Source organism: Coregonus lavaretus (assembly GCF_964263955.1).
Source record: "Coregonus lavaretus genome assembly, contig: HAP1_SCAFFOLD_315, whole genome shotgun sequence".
Taxonomy (NCBI): Eukaryota; Metazoa; Chordata; class Actinopteri; order Salmoniformes; family Salmonidae; genus Coregonus; species Coregonus lavaretus.
In genome coordinates this window covers 72,108-90,160 of record NW_028165262.1, presented here as the reverse complement: position 1 = coordinate 90,160, position 18,053 = coordinate 72,108, and the positions used below count along the sequence as shown (strand labels likewise).

The 18,053-nt window shown below is 44.0% G+C and overlaps 1 protein-coding gene and 1 long non-coding RNA gene across 10 annotated transcripts in view; one reads left to right on the top strand and one right to left on the bottom strand.

The window, feature by feature from the left end:
• Window positions 1-18,053, top strand: part of LOC311116059 (putative E3 ubiquitin-protein ligase HERC1) — a 233,569-nt gene that overhangs the window by 214,609 nt on the left and 907 nt on the right. The window contains 5 exon segments of the mRNA XM_084191189.1: window positions 1,945-2,021; window positions 4,866-5,118; window positions 6,616-6,768; window positions 8,842-8,967; window positions 10,109-10,288. Of these exon segments, the coding sequence (XP_084047315.1) occupies window positions 1,945-2,021; window positions 4,866-5,118; window positions 6,616-6,768; window positions 8,842-8,967; window positions 10,109-10,288 (789 nt within the window).
• On the bottom strand, window positions 14,955-17,966 carry LOC311116056. 9 transcript variants are annotated; one of them, XR_014611349.1, is made up of 3 exons: window positions 16,242-17,966; window positions 15,268-16,179; window positions 14,955-15,233 (listed from the first exon to the last, which is right to left on the bottom strand). It is a non-coding gene; the product is annotated as an uncharacterized lncRNA (long non-coding RNA). The 9 variants fall into 9 exon arrangements; XR_014611350.1 differs by having other exon boundaries at window positions 14,955-15,845; window positions 15,914-16,179; XR_014611351.1 differs by having other exon boundaries at window positions 14,955-15,981; window positions 16,050-16,179.

The window sequence follows — 18,053 nt, the reverse complement described above, 5'->3', positions numbered from 1 at the left end:
TGTCAGTTACGGTAGAGTTTACAGTTAGAGGTGTCAGTTACGGTAGAGTTTACAGTTAGAGGTGTCAGTATTGGTAGAGTTTACAGTTAGAGGTGTCAGTTACGGTAGAGTTTACAGTTAGAGGTGTCAGTTACGGTAGAGTTTACAGTTAGAGGTGTCAGTATTGGTAGAGTTTACAGTTAGAGGTGTCAGTTACGGTAGAGTTTACAGTTAGAGGTGTCAGTTACGGTAGAGTTTACAGTTAGAGGTGTCAGTTACGGTAGAGTTTACAGTTAGAGGTGTCAGTATTGGTAGAGTTTACAGTTAGAGGTGTCAGTTACGGTAGAGTTTACAGTTAGAGGTGTCAGTTACGGTAGAGTTTACAGTTAGAGGTGTCAGTATTGGTAGAGTTTACAGTTAGAGGTGTCAGTTACGGTAGAGTTTACAGTTAGAGGTGTCCGTTACGGTAGAGTTTACAGTTAAGAGGTGTCAGTTACGGTAGAGTTTACAGTTAGAGGTGTCAGTTACAGAGTTTACAGTTAGAGGTGTCAGTTACTGTAGAGTTTACAGTTAGAGGTGTCAGTTACGGTAGAGTTTACAGTTAGAGGTGTCAGTTACGGTAGAGTTTACAGTTAGAGGTGTCATAGTAATTGTGGAATAGTAACAGTAGAATTAGTGACTGTATTAGAAACAGTAGTGGGATAGTAACAGTAGAATTAGTGACTGTATTAGAAACAGTAGTGGGATAGTAACAGTAGAATTAGTGACTGTATTAGAAACAGTAGTGGGATAGTAACAGTAGAATTAGTGACTGTATTAGAAACAGTAGTGGGATAGTAACAGTAGAATTAGTGACTGTATTAGAAACAGTAGTGGGATAGTAACAGTAGAATTAGTGACTGTATTAGAAACAGTAGTGGGATAGGAACAGTAGAATTAGTGACTGTATTAGAAATAGTAGTGGGATAGTAACAGTAGAATTAGTGACTGTATTAGAAATAGTAGTGGGATAGTAACAGTAGAATTAGTGACTGTATTAGAAATAGTAGTGGGATAGTAACAGTAGAATTAGTGATTGTATTAGAAATAGTAGTGGGATAGTAACAGTAGAATTAGTGACTGTATTAGAAACAGTAGTGGGATAGGAACAGTAGAATTAGTGACTGTATTAGAAATAGTAGTGGGATAGTAACAGTAGAATTAGTGATTGTATTAGAAATAGTAGTGGGATAGCAACAGTAGAATTAGTGACTGTATTAGAAATAGTAGTGGGATAGGAACAGTAGAATTAGTGATTGTATTAGAAATAGTAGTGGGATAGTAACAGTAGAATTAGTGACACAACAGTTTACAGTCAGTTGATCAGGGACCGTAAACACCAAGCGTCTGAGTGGGAGTGCTGCTCTTGGATCGATTTAGACTTTTAGATCGTGTTGAATATGGTTATTGGACAGGCGGGAACCTGATCCTAGATCAGAACTCCGACTCTGAATATGGTTATTGGACAGGCGGGAACCTGATCCTAGATCAGAACTCCGACTCTGAATATGGTTATTGGACAGGCGGGAACCTGATCCTAGATCAGAACTCAGACTCTGAGATGCTTGATACATGTGGCCCCAGGTTTCTATAAAACATCAGCTAAGTTTATTTTATCACTGGTGTGTTTCAGGCTACATTCTCATATCCATACTAGCATGCCCAATACCCAATACATTCTAAGTGGTTTGCTATTTTGGATATGGGAACAAAGCCTCAGTCTCAACCTGAAGTCATTTCCTTGTGGTGTCAGCAGTATGTTCTTATGTCTATTATTCAGAGTTTATCCAAACTTCTTTACCAGAGGAATTTACTAGTTTCCTGAAATGTTCAACTAACAAAGAGTCAGAAAAGTGATATTATTTAGAGACAGGCTGTGGACAGGATATCTTGTGAGACTGACGCCTGTTTCCTTTTCCTGTGTAGGAGTTGGAGACCGGAGTAGTGGATCTCCTCATCCCCTCTCCCAACGCCACAGCTGAGGTGGGCTACAACAGAGACAGGTGAGGACTGGCTAGGACGCCAACAGAGACTCACAGTACCACGTTACTGACACGCTGTCTCATTACCAGTCACCATATAGAGACAGTACCACGTTACTGACACGCTGTCTCATTACCAGTCACCATATAGAGACAGTACCACGTTACTGACATGCTGTCTCATTACCAGTCACCATATAGAGACAGTACCACGTTACTGACATGCTGTCTCATTACCAGTCACCATATAGAGACAGTACCACGTTACTGACACGCTGTCTCATTACCAGTCACCATATAGAGACAGTACCACGTTACTGACACGCTGTCTCATTACCAGTCACCATATAGAGACAGTACCACGTTACTGACATGCTGTCTCATTACCAGTCACCATATAGAGACAGTACCACGTTACTGACACGCTGTCTCATTACCAGTCACCATATAGAGACAGTACCACGTTACTGACACGCTGTCTCATTACCAGTCACCATATAGAGACAGTACCACGTTACTGACATGCTGTCTCATTACCAGTCACCATATAGAGACAGTACCACGTTACTGACATGCTGTCTCATTACCAGTCACCATATAGAGACAGTACCACGTTACTGACACGCTGTCTCATTACCAGTCACCATATAGAGACAGTACCACATTACTGACACGCTGTCTCATTACCAGTCACCATATAGAGACAGTACCACGTTACTGACATGCTGTCTCATTACCAGTCACCATATAGAGACAGTACCACGTTACTGACACGCTGTCTCATTACCAGTCACCATATAGAGACAGTACCACGTTACTGACACGCTGTCTCATTACCAGTCACCATATAGAGACAGTACCACGTTACTGACACGCTGTCTCATTACCAGTCACCATATAGAGACAGTACCACATTACTGATACGCTGTCTCATTACCAGTCACCATATAGAGACAGTACCACGTTACTGACATGCTGTCTCATTACCAGTCACCATATAGAGACAGTACCACATTACTGACACGCTGTCTCATTACCAGTCACCATATAGAGACAGTACCACGTTACTGACACGCTGTCTCATTACCAGTCACCATATAGAGACAGTACCACGTTACTGACACGCTGTCTCATTACCAGTCACCATATAGAGACAGGACCACGTTACTGACATGCTGTCTCATTACCAGTCACCATATAGAGACAGTACCACGTTACTGACACGCTGTCTCATTACCAGTCACCATATAGAGACAGTACCACGTTACTGACATGCTGTCTCATTACCAGTCACCATATAGAGACAGTACCACGTTACTGACACGCTGTCTCATTACCAGTCACCATATAGAGACAGGACCACGTTACTGACATGCTGTCTCATTACCAGTCACCATATAGAGACAGTACCACGTTACTGACACGCTGTCTCATTACCAGTCACCATATAGAGACAGTACCACGTTACTGACATGCTGTCTCATTACCAGTCACCATATAGAGACAGGACCACGTTACTGACATGCTGTCTCATTACCAGTCACCATATAGAGACAGTACCACGTTACTGACACGCTGTCTCATTACCAGTCACCATATAGAGACAGTACCACGTTACTGACACGCTGTCTCATTACCAGTCACCATATAGAGACAGTACCACATTACTGACACGCTGTCTCATTACCAGTCACCATATAGAGACAGTACCACGTTACTGACACGCTGTCTCATTACCAGTCACCATATAGAGACAGTACCACGTTACTGACACGCTGTCTCATTACCAGTCACCATATAGAGACAGTACCACATTACTGACACGCTGTCTCATTACCAGTCACCATATAGAGACAGTACCACGTTACTGACACGCTGTCTCATTACCAGTCACCATATAGAGACAGTACCACGTTACTGACATGCTGTCTCATTACCAGTCACCATATAGAGACAGTACCACGTTACTGACACGCTGTCTCATTACCAGTCACCATATAGAGACAGTACCACGTTACTGACACGCTGTCTCATTACCAGTCACCATATAGAGACAGTACCACGTTACTGACACGCTGTCTCATTACCAGTCACCATATAGAGACAGTACCACGTTACTGACACGCTGTCTCATTACCAGTCACCATATAGAGACAGTACCTCGTTACTGACATGCTGTCTCATTACCAGTCACCATATAGAGACAGTACCACGTTACTGACACGCTGTCTCATTACCAGTCACCATATAGAGACAGTACCACGTTACTGACACGCTGTCTCATTACCAGTCACCATATAGAGACAGTACCACGTTACTGACACGCTGTCTCATTACCAGTCACCATATAGAGACAGTACCACGTTACTGACACGCTGTCTCATTACCAGTCACCATATAGAGACAGTACCTCGTTACTGACATGCTGTCTCATTACCAGTCACCATATAGAGACAGTACCACGTTACTGACACGCTGTCTCATTACCAGTCACCATATAGAGACAGTACCACGTTACTGACACGCTGTCTCATTACCAGTCACCATATAGAGACAGTACCACGTTACTGACACGCTGTCTCATTACCAGTCACCATATAGAGACAGTACCACGTTACTGACATGCTGTCTCATTACCAGTCACCATATAGAGACAGTACCACGTTACTGACATGCTGTCTCATTACCAGTCACCATATAGAGACAGGACCACGTTACTGACATGCTGTCTCATTACCAGTCACCATATAGAGACAGTACCACGTTACTGACATGCTGTCTCATTACCAGTCTACATGAGTCTGTGTTAAGGGACACTACGCTCAGGTCAACTCTAAACCTCCCTCCATCCCTCCTTCCCCCCAGGTTCCTGCTGAGCCCGTCAGCCTGTCTGAATGAGCAGCTCCTCCAGTTTAAGTTCCTGGGCATCCTGATGGGGGTGGCTATCCGGACCAAGAAGCCCCTGGACCTGCACCTTGCCCCCTTGGTGTGGAAGCAGCTGTGTTGTATTCCTCTGGTCCTGGAGGATCTGGAGGAGGTGGACCTGCTTTACGTTCAGACACTCAACAGCATTCTTCACATTGAAGACAGCGGCATCACAGAGGACAATTTCCATGAGGTGATAGATTTATTTCGGTCTTTCTTCTTCTACTGAAGTGCAGGAGCTACGATATTGGTATGATGATGAGGAGAGGGAAAGAAAGAGAAAGAGAGACAGAGAAGCTTGGAGGAGACTGATGGTTCACATGGATGGGGAGATTTGACTTGGAAATTAGCCTAGGAAATGGAGGTGTTTTTCCAGTTTGACTTGGAAATTAGCCTAGGAAATGGAGGTGTTTTTCCAGTTTGACTTGGAAATTAGCCTAGGAAATGGAGGTGTTTTTCCAGTTTGTCCAGTTTGACTTGTATGCACTAAAAGCTGAGATGGTTTTCGGTTTGGACGTGACTCCCCACTGCTACTGGTGATGGAGGAAGAATCGATAGTTACACATCGGGATATTATTTTTGATGATGTATCATATTGTATAGTTTTGACAATATCGCAATATTATTTTTGCGCTAGTTGGCTGCACCAGCACCAAAATAGACTTGTTCTCCATCTTCTTTTTAAATAGGGAGCCAATTTGTTTTCAGCACTTTTATTTCCTTGACTGATTAAAACTCTCATGGCGCTCTCTCGTCTCTCTGCAGCAGACATATGGTGAGCAATATGTTTGGAACATCGAATCAAAATATAGAATTGCAATACATATAGAATTGGCACCAAAGTATGGTGATAATATGGTATGGTGAGGTAACTGGTAACTGGTAACTGGTAACTGGTAACTCCCAGCCCTAACTGGTACAGTGTGTTTCTCTCTCTCACCCCCCTCCTCACCCCTCCTCACCCCTCCTCACCCCCCTCCTCACCCCTCCTCACCCCTCTGGCTCTGGATCTTATTGATACAATGACCTACCTCCGTTCCCCCCGACACACACACACACACACACACACACACACACACACACACACTGGCTGGTGGTCAGATAGGCTTACACAGTCAGTCAGGGAACCCAGTTAGTCCTAAAGCCCTCTCCTCACACAACCCCTGCACTGTGACTACACTGGGCTGGACCGGGCGCTCTCTCTCTCTCTCTCTCTCTCTCTCTCTCTCTCTTTCACTCTCACTCTCACTCACTCACTCACTGGAATGCAAGGGTCCTGTTGATGCAGCACATCCTGTCTGGGGATTGGCCAATTGGCCCATCCCCAGACCACAGCCAGGATAGATAGAGGGAGTCCAGGGAGGGGGAGAGGGGGAGATTGGGGGGGGGGGAGACAGCCTCCCAGCCTTGTGAAGGAAGGACCACAGCCAGGGGAAAGAGAGGGGGGGAAGGAGGAGAGGAGGGGGAGAGAGAGAGAGAGCCTCTCAGGCCCACAGTCTCCTAGCCAAGAGAGGGGGGAGAGAGAGAGAGATGGAGAGAGAGTGAGAGATGGAGAGAGAGAGGGAATAAAGAGGAAGGGACTGTATCTCCTGATCTGACATGATTCTGAATGAACTCTCTAGAAAAGGAATTGACCCCAACTTGAATTCAGATGATATGGTGTTTTACTGTTGTGTTTTCCCCCTTCTAGATGATTCCTCTGGATTCGTTCGTGGGTCAGAGTGCAGACGGTAAGATGGTTCCTATCGTCCCCGGTGGAAACAGCATCCCTCTGACCTTCTCCAACAGGAAGGAGTATGTAGCCCGGGCCATCGAGTACCGCCTGCACGAGATAGACAGACAGGTACGACACACACAGACAACCCCATCGAGTACCGCCTGCACGAGATAGACAGACAGGTACAACACACACAGACAACCCCATCGAGTACCGCCTGCACTAGTTAGACAGACAGGTACGACACACACAGACAACCCCATCGAGTACCGCCTGCACGAGATAGACAGACAGGTACGACACACACAGACAACCCCATCGAGTACCGCCTGCACGAGATAGACAGACAGGTACGACACACACAGACAACCCCATCGAGTACCGCCTGCACTAGTTAGACAGACAGGTACGACACACACAGACAACCCCATCGAGTACCGCCTGCACTAGTTAGACAGACAGGTACGACACACACAGACAACCCCATCGAGTACCGCCTGCACTAGTTAGACAGACAGGTACGACACACACAGACAACCCCATCGAGTACCGCCTGCACTAGTTAGACAGACAGGTACGACACACACAGACAACCCCATCGAGTACCGCCTGCACTAGTTAGACAGACAGGTACGACACACACAGACAACCCCATCGAGTACCGCCTGCACGAGATAGACAGACAGGTACGACACACACAGACAACCCCATCGAGTACCGCCTGCACTAGTTAGACAGACAGGTACGACACACACAGACAACCCCATCGAGTACCGCCTGCACTAGTTAGACAGACAGGTACGACACACACAGACAACCCCATCGAGTACCGCCTGCACTAGTTAGACAGACGGGTACGAGACACACAGACAACCCCATCGAGTACCGCCTGCACGAGATAGACAGACAGGTACGACACACACAGACAACTCCATCGAGTACCGCCTGCACGAGTTAGACAGACGGGTACGAGAGAGGCAACACGCCACCAGAGCAACTGACAGCTGGTGGTCGTTCATTTGTTTTGTCATTTCCTGTCGGTTCCACACGTTTAGCGCTGCTCCTTAACCTCCAGCAGGTGAGGACTAACACACCGTTGTCCACCTATTGCTTTTAGCCGTTCATCTTTGTGATGTCTTCTCTACAAGACATTATCAGGCTCTCTGCATTACACTTAGGCTATGTCCTGCAGCTTTTCATTTAAGAGAAACTCAACTCACCTGACCTCTCCTCCACTCTGAAACTTGATATATATTTTGAATTATTGGATTAAGACAAGAGGCACTTGCACCCTTTTATAATAGAAACTCAATACTGAATTGATTTTAAGATGAAGAATCATGCCTGGAATTTTTTAAAAGTAATCTTAACACCCAGCTTGGTTGGCATGGGAATAACTATATTTATAACTGTAGAAACGTCATGGTTCAGTATATAACTAGACTATATTTCTAACTGTAGAAACGTCACGGTTCAGTGTATAACTAGACTATATATATAACTGTAGAAACGTCATGGTTCAGTATATAACTAGACTATATTTCTAACTGTAGAAACGTCACGGTTCAGTGTATATAACTGTATATAATATAATAGTTATAATTTAGTAGAGTTCGTTCACCTAAAACCATGTGTTTGTGTCTGTAGGTACACGGCTGTAACTGTTATGTGTTTTCAGGCCTCTGGACTCTTAAGGTGTGAGAGGACAGTACATGTATCTGTTAGCTCACATCTATGTGTGTGTGTGTGTGTTTAACTCTCAACTGGAACCTCTTGTCCCATCTCTCCCCTCTCTCTCTCCGCCTCCTCCCCCTCCCCCTCTCTCCCTCCCCTCTCATCCCCCCCACCCCTCTCTCTCTCCCCCCCTACCCCTCTCTCTTTCCCTCCCCTCTCCTCCCTCCCTCTCCCTCTCTCTCTCTCTCTCTCTCCTCCCTCTCTCTCCCTCTCCTCTCTCCCTCTCGCTTTCCCTCCCCCCTCTTTCCCTCCCCACTCTTTCCCTCCCCACTCTTTCCCTCCCCCCCTCCCTCCCTCTCTCTCTCTCTCTCTCCCCCTCTCTCTCTCTCTCCCTCTCGCTTTCCCTCCCCTCTCTTTCTCTCCTCTCTCTCTCTCCCCCTCCTCTCTCTCTCGCCCCCCTTCTCTCTCTCTCTCTCTCTCTCTCTCTCTCCCCCTCCCTCCTCCTCCCCACCCTCTCTCTCCCAGGTGGCGGTGGTGCGTGAGGGTATGTCCTGGATTGTTCCGGTCCCTCTCCTCTCTCTCCTCACAGCCAAACAGCTGGAACAGATGGTGTGTGGGATGCCAGAGATCAGTGTGGACGTGCTCAAGAAGGTAGTCCTTTATTCTTTAACTTTAGTCTTTATCTCTTTCATTTCCATATGCACTTTACATAAAGACTGATTGGTTGTTGTATTGATAGCTGTATTAATTACTGTATTAATTGCAGGTAGTGCGGTACTGTGAGGTAATGGCTGTATTAATTGCTGTATTAATTGCAGGTAGTGCGGTACTGTGAGGTAATGGCTGTATTAATTGCTGTATTAATTGCAGGTAGTGCGGTACCGTGAGGTAATGGCTGTATTAATTGCTGTATTAATTGCAGGGGTACCGTGAGGTAATGGCTATATTAATTGCTGTATTAATTGCAGGTAATGCGGTACCGTGAGGTAATGGCTGTATTAATGGCTGTATTAATTGCTGTATTAATTGCAGGTAGTGCGGTACCGTGAGGTAATTGCTGTATTAATTGCTGTATTAATTGCAGGTAATGCGGTACCGTGAGGTAATGGCTGTATTAATTGCAGGTAGTGCGGTACCGTGAGGTAATGGCTGTATTAATTGCTGTATTAATTGCAGGTAGTGCGGTACCGTGAGGTAATGGCTGTATTCATTGCTGTATTAATTGCAGGTAATGCGGTACCGTGAGGTAATGGCTGTATTAATTGCAGGTAGTGCGGTACCGTGAGGTAATGGCTGTATTAATTGCTGTATTAATTGCAGGTAATGCGGTACCGTGAGGTAATGGCTGTATTAATTGCTGTATTAATTGCAGGTAATGCGGTACCGTGAGGTAATGGCTGTATTAATTGCTGTATTAATTGCAGGTAGTGCGGTACTGTGAGGTAATTGCTGTATTAATTGCTGTATTAATTGCAGGTAATGCGGTACCGTGAGGTAATGGCTGTATTAATGGCTGTATTAATTGCTGTATTAATTGAAGGTAGTGCGGTACCGTGAGGTAATGGCTGTATTAATTGCTGTATTAATTGCAGGTAATGCGGTACCGTGAGGTAATTGCTGTATTAATTGCAGGTAATGCGGTACCGTGAGGTAATGGCTGTATTAATTGCAGGTAATGCGGTACCGTGAGGTAATTGCTGTATTAATTGCAGGTAATGCGGTACCGTGAGGTAATGGCTGTATTAATTGCAGGTAATGCGGTACTGTGAGGTAATGGCTGTATTAATTGCAGGTAGTACGGTACCGTGAGGTAGAAGAGCATCATACTCAGGTCCAGTGGTTCTGGCAGACCCTAGAGGACTTCTCCAACGAGGAGAGGGTTCTGTTCATGCGCTTCGTCTCAGGACGGTCCAGGCTCCCCGCTAACACAGCTGACATCTCCCAGAGGTTCCAGATTATGAAGGTGGACAGGGTGAGACAAACACCGCTGCCAGCACACACACACACACACGCACACGCACACGCAGACACACACACACACACACACACACAGACACACACACACACACACACACACACACACACACACTCACACACACACACACACACACACACTCACACTCTCACACACACACGCACACGCACTCGCACGCGCACACGCACACGCAGACACACACACACACACACACACACACACACACACACACACACACTCACACACACACACACACACACACACACACACTCACACACACACACACACACACACACACACACACACACACACACACACGTCTCCCCGAGGTTCCAGATCATGAAAGGGGTGAGTGAGAAAGGCCATCCACACTGACCGACATCAGCTGTTAGCCAGACTAGACGTGGTAGGGCTGAGCTTGGTTCAGATGATCAGGACTTTATGTTGACATTGTTTCTATTTTAGTGTCCTGGTTAAGAACCTATGGAGTAGTGTTGAGAACCTATAAGGTAGTGTTGAGAACCTATGGAGTAGTGTTGAGAACCTATGAGGTAGTGTTGAGAACCTATGAAGTAGTGTTGAGAACCTATGGAGTAGTGTTGAGAACCTATAAGGTAGTGTTGAGAGCCTATGAAGTAGTGTTGAGAACCTATGAAGTAGAGTTGAGAACCTATGAAGTAGTGTTGAGAACCTATGAGGTAGTGTTGAGAACCTATGAGGTAGTGTTGAGAACCTATGAGGTAGTGTTGAGAACCTATGAGGTAGTGTTAAGAACCTATGAGGTAGTGTTGAGAACCTATGAAGTAGAGTTGAGAACCTATGAAGTAGAGTTGAGAACCTATGAAGTAGAGTTGAGAACCTATGAGGTAGTGTTGAGAACCTATGAGGTAGTGTTGAGAACCTATGAGGTAGTGTTGAGAACCTATGAGGTAGTGTTGGGAACCTATGAGGTAGTGTTGGGAACCTATGAAGTAGTGTTGAGAACCTATGAAGTAGTATTGAGAACTTATGAAGTAGTGTTGAGAACCTATGAAGTAGTGTTGAGAACCTATGAGGTAGTGTTGAGAACCTATGAAGTAGTGTTGAGAACCTATGAAGTAGAGTTGAGAACCTATGAAGTAGTGTTGAGAACCTATGAGGTAGTGTTGAGAACCTATGAGGTAGTGTTGAGAACCTATGAGGTAGAGTTGAGAACCTATGAAGTAGTGTTGAGAACCTATGAGGTAGTGTTGAGAACCTATGAGGTAGTGTTGAGAACCTATGAGGTAGTGTTGAGAACCTATGAGGTAGTGTTAAGAACATATGAGGTAGTGTTGAGAACCTATGAAGTAGAGTTGAGAACCTATGAGGTAGTGTTGAGAACCTATGAGGTAGTGTTGAGAACCTATGAAGTAGAGTTGAGAACCTATGGAGTAGTGTTGAGAACCTATGAAGTAGTGTTGAGAACCTATAAGGTAGTGTTGAGAGCCTATGAAGTAGTGTTGAGAACCTATGAAGTAGAGTTGAGAACCTATGAAGTAGTGTTGAGAACCTATGAGGTAGTGTTGAGAACCTATGAGGTAGTGTTAAGAACCTATGAGGTAGTGTTGAGAACCTATGAAGTAGAGTTGAGAACCTATGAAGTAGAGTTGAGAACCTATGAGGTAGTGTTGAGAACCTATGAGGTAGTTTTGAGAACCTATGAGGTAGTGTTGAGAACCTATGAGGTAGTGTTGGGAACCTATGAAGTAGTGTTGAGAACCTATGAAGTAGTATTGAGAACTTATGAAGTAGTGTTGAGAACCTATGAAGTAGTGTTGAGAACCTATGAGGTAGTGTTGAGAACCTATGAAGTAGTGTTGAGAACCTATGAAGTAGAGTTGAGAACCTATGAAGTAGTGTTGAGAACCTATGAGGTAGTGTTGAGAACCTATGAGGTAGTGTTGAGAACCTATGAAGTAGAGTTGAGAACCTATGAAGTAGTGTTGAGAACCTATGAGGTAGTGTTGAGAACCTATGAGGTAGTGTTGAGAACCTATGAGGTAGTGTTGAGAACCTATGAGGTAGTGTTAAGAACATATGAGGTAGTGTTGAGAACCTATGAAGTAGAGTTGAGAAACTATGAGGTAGTGTTGAGAACCTATGAGGTAGTGTTGAGAACCTATGAAGTAGAGTTGAGAACCTATGAAGTAGAGTTGAGAACCTATGAAGTAGAGTTGAGAACCTATGAAGTAGTGTTGAGAACCTATGAGGTAGTGTTGAGAACCTATGAAGTAGAGTTGAGAACCTATGAGGTAGTGTTGAGAACCTATGAGGTAGTGTTGAGAACCTATGAGGTAGTGTTGAGAACCTATGAGGTAGTGTTAAGAACCTATGAGGTAGTGTTGAGAACCTATGAAGTAGAGTTGAGAACCTATGAAGTAGAGTTGAGAACCTATGAAGTAGTGTTGAGAACCTATGAGGTAGTGTTAAGAACCTATGAGGTAGTGTTAAGAACCTATGAGGTAGTGTTGAGAACCTATGAAGTAGAGTTGAGAACCTATGAGGTAGTGTTAAGAACCTATGAGGTAGTGTTGAGAACCTATGAAGTAGAGTTGAGAACCTATGAGGTAGTGTTGAGAACCTATGAGGTAGTGTTGAGAACCTATGAAGTAGAGTTGAGAACCTATGAAGTAGAGTTGAGAACCTATGAAGTAGAGTTGAGAACCTATGAGGTAGTGTTGAGAACCTATGAAGTAGAGTTGAGAACCTATGAGGTAGTGTTGAGAACCTATGAGGTAGTGTTGAGAACCTATGAGGTAGTGTTGAGAACCTATGAAGTAGAGTTGAGAACCTATGAGGTAGTGTTGAGAACCTATGAGGTAGTGTTGGGAACCTATGAAGTAGAGTTGAGAACCTATGAGGTAGTGTTGAGAACCTATGAAGTAGAGTTGAGAACCTATGAGGTAGTGTTGAGAACCTATGAAGTAGAGTTTTGCAGTGTTTGTCTAATCCTGTCTGTATGACTGTATTACCCTTTACAGACACACTTAATAGTATGTTGCCTAAAATAATATTTTTCCCACAACTTGAGTGTCATATAATTAAAAAGTAGTATTTTGAAACAGAGCCCATGTCCAAATGTTTTGGCCCATACAAGCATTAGATTCTGCTCTTTCCGATCATTTACATTTACATCATTTAGCAGACGCTCTTATCCAGAGCCACTTACAAATTGAACTCTGACCTGGATGAACATCTGTAGGATGGTTTGAGAAAAGGCCTTTTTGATCCACATGGGATGTGATCACACCATCACGTGACTTTTCTCTGCTTTGAAACTTCCCACCAGTTATTTTTTGGCTGAAGACCAATAGCCCACTAACGATTTGTAGTTTAAGTTAGAAACGTAATCATATTAACCCGTCATGTATTAGCTAAATAAAAAAAGCTGAAATGACGGTGTGCATTCCGCTAGGCTAAATGCCAAAGCATTTCTCTGACAATAGAAGAACTGCTCAAGGACAGAACTACGTGCATTACAAGCAACAATAGAATGTTCATGATTTAATTAACATCATTACGACTACATTTATAGTAAGCTGTAGGCAGAATTTTACCAGAATCACGACTAGGTTGGTCGGTGAAATAGAAGTTTAGGCTTTGATACCGGCAACACCTTTCAGAAATAAAGAAAAGGTGAAAAGAAGTGGGTGGGTTTTCCTCTTGGTTTGTAAGGGGTAGGTGACAGCCTGCTGAGGGTGGGTTTTCCTCTTGGTTTGTAAGGGGTATGTGACAGCCTGCTGAGGGTGGGTTTTCCTCTTGGTTTGTAAGGGGTATTTTTATTTTATTTTTTATTTTATTTATTTCACCTTTATTTAACCAGGTAAGCCAGTTGAGAACAGGTTCTCATTTACAACTGCGACCTGGCCAAGATAAAGCAAAGTAGTGCAATAAAAACAACACAGAGTTACATATGGGGTAAAAAACATAAAGTCAGAAATACAACAGAAAATATATATACAGTGTGTGCAAATGTAGCAAGTTATGGAGGTAAGGCAATAAATAGGCTATAGTGCAGAATAATTACAATAGTATTAACACTGGAATGCTAGATGTGCAAGAGATTATGTGCAAATAGAGATACTGGGGTGCAAAAGAGCAAAATAAATAACAATATAGGGATGAGGTAGTTGGGTGGGCTAATTTCAGATGGGCTGTGTACAGGTGCAGTGATCGGTAAGGTGCTCTGACAACTGATGCTTAAAGTTATTGAGGGAGATAAGAGTCTCCAGCTTCAGAGATTTTTGCAATTCGTTCCAGTCATTGGCAGCAGAGAACTGGAAGGAATGGCGGCCAAAGGAGGTGTTGGCTTTGGGAATGACCAGTGAGATATACCTGCTGGAGCGCAGACTACGGGTGGGTGCTGCTATGGTGACCAATGAGCTAAGATAAGGCGGGGATTTGCCTAGCAGTGATTTATAGATGGCCTGGAGCCAGTGGGTTTGACGACGAACATGTAGTGAGGACCAGCCAACAAGAGCGTACAGGTCACAGTGGTGGGTAGTGTATGGGGCTTTGGAGACAAAACGGATGGCACTGTGATAGACTACATCCAATTTGCTGAGTAGAGTGTTGGAGGCTATTTTGTAAATTACATCGCCGAAGTCAAGGATCGGGTTGGATCGGGTATGTGACAGCCTGCTGAGGGTGGGTTTTCCTCTTGGTTTGTAAGGGGTATGTGACAGCCTGCTGACCTCCCAGACGTGTTTCTTCCAGCTGGGTCTATCTCCTTACTCCAGCCACACCTATACCTATATCTATATACTGACCCAGCCACACCTATACCTATATCTATATACTGACCCAGCCACACCTATACCTATATCTATATACTGACCCAGCCACACCTATACCTATATCTATATACTGACCCAGCCACACCTATACCTATATCTTTATACTGACCCAGCCACACCTATACCTATATCTATATACTGACCCAGCCACACCTATACCTATATCTTTATACTGACCCAGCCACACCTATACCTATATCTATATACTGACCCAGCCACACCTATACCTATATCTATATACTGACCCAGCCACACCTATACCTATATCTATATACTGACCCAGCCACACCTATACCTATATCTATATACTGACCCAGCCACACCTATACCTATATCTATATACTGACCCAGCCACACCTATACCTATATCTATATACTGACCCAGCCACACCTATACCTATATCTATATACTGACCCAGCCACACCTATACCTATATCTATATACTGACCCAGCCACACCTATACCTATATCTATATACTGACCCAGCCACACCTATACCTATATCTATATACTGACCCAGCCACACCTATACCTATATCTATATACTGACCCAGCCACACCTATACCTATATCTATATACTGACCCAGCCACACCTATACCTATATCTATATACTGACCCAGCCACACCTATACCTATATCTATATACTGACCCAGCCACACCTATACCTATATCTATATACTGACCCAGCCACACCTATACCTATATCTTTATACTGACCCAGCCACACCTATACCTATATCTATATACTGACCCAGCCACACCTATACCTATATCTATATACTGACCCAGCCACACCTATACCTATATCTTTATACTGACCCAGCCACACCTATACCTATATCTATATACTGACCCAGCCACACCTATACCTATATCTATATACTGACCCAGCCACACCTATACCTATATCTATATACTGACCCAGCCACACCTATACCTATATCTTTATACTGACCCAGCCACACCTATACCTATATCTTTATACTGACCCAGCCACACCTATACCTATATCTATATACTGACCCAGCCACACCTATACCTATATCTTTATACTGACCCAGCCACACCTATATCTATATACTGACCCAGCCACACCTATACCTATATCTTTATACTGACCCAGCCACACCTATACCTATATCTATATACTGACCCAGCCACACCTATACCTATATCTATATACTGACCCAGCCACACCTATACCTATATCTATATACTGACCCAGCCACACCTATACCTATATCTTTATACTGACCCAGCCACACCTATACCTATATCTATATACTGACCCAGCCACACCTATACCTATATCTATATACTGACCCAGCCACACCTATACCTATATCTATATACTGACCCAGCCACACCTATACCTATATCTATATACTGACCCAGCCACACCTATACCTATATCTATATACTGACCCAGCCACACCTATACCTATATCTATATACTGACCCAGCCACACCTATACCTATATCTATATACTGACCCAGCCACACCTATACCTATATCTATATACTGACCCAGCCACACCTATACCTATATCTTTATACTGACCCAGCCACACCTATACCTATATCTATATACTGACCCAGCCACACCTATACCTATATCTATATACTGACCCAGCCACACCTATACCTATATCTTTATACTGACCCAGCCACACCTATACCTATATCTTTATACTGACCCAGCCACACCTATACCTATATCTATATACTGACCCAGCCACACCTATACCTATATCTATATACTGACCCAGCCACACCTATACCTATATCTTTATACTGACCCAGCCACACCTATACCTATATCTTTATACTGACCCAGCCACACCTATACCTATATCTATATACTGACCCAGCCACACCTATACCTATATCTATATACTGACCCAGCCACACCTATACCTATATCTATATACTGACCCAGCCACACCTATACCTATATCTTTATACTGACCCAGCCACACCTATACCTATATCTTTATACTGACCCAGCCACACCTATACCTATATCTATATACTGACCCAGCCACACCTATACCTATATCTTTATACTGACCCAGCCACACCTATACCTATATCTATATACTGACCCAGCCACACCTATACCTATATCTTTATACTGACCCAGCCACACCTATACCTATATCTTTATACTGACCCAGCCACACCTATACCTATATCTATATACTGACCCAGCCACACCTATACCTATATCTATATACTGACCCAGCCACACCTATACCTATATCTTTATACTGACCCAGCCACACCTATACCTATATCTTTATACTGACCCAGCCACACCTATACCTATATCTATATACTGACCCAGCCACACCTATACCTATATCTATATACTGACCCAGCCACACCTATACCTATATCTATATACTGACCCAGCCACACCTATACCTATATCTTTATACTGACCCAGCCACACCTATACCTATATCTATATACTGACCCAGCCACACCTATACCTATATCTATATACTGACCCAGCCACACCTATACCTATATCTATATACTGACCCAGCCACACCTATACCTATATCTTTATACTGACCCAGCCACACCTATACCTATATCTTTATACTGACCCAGCCACACCTATACCTATATCTATATACTGACCCAGCCACACCTATACCTATATCTTTATACTGACCCAGCCACACCTATACCTATATCTATATACTGACCCAGCCACACCTATACCTATATCTTTATACTGACCCAGCCACACCTATACCTATATCTTTATACTGACCCAGCCACACCTATACCTATATCTTTATACTGACCCAGCCACACCTATACCTATATCTTTATACTGACCCTCTCTCTGTCTCTCTGTTCCACCCCCTCTCACTCTCTCTCTCTCTCGCTCTCTCTCTCTCTCTCTCTCTCTCTCTCTCTCTCTCTG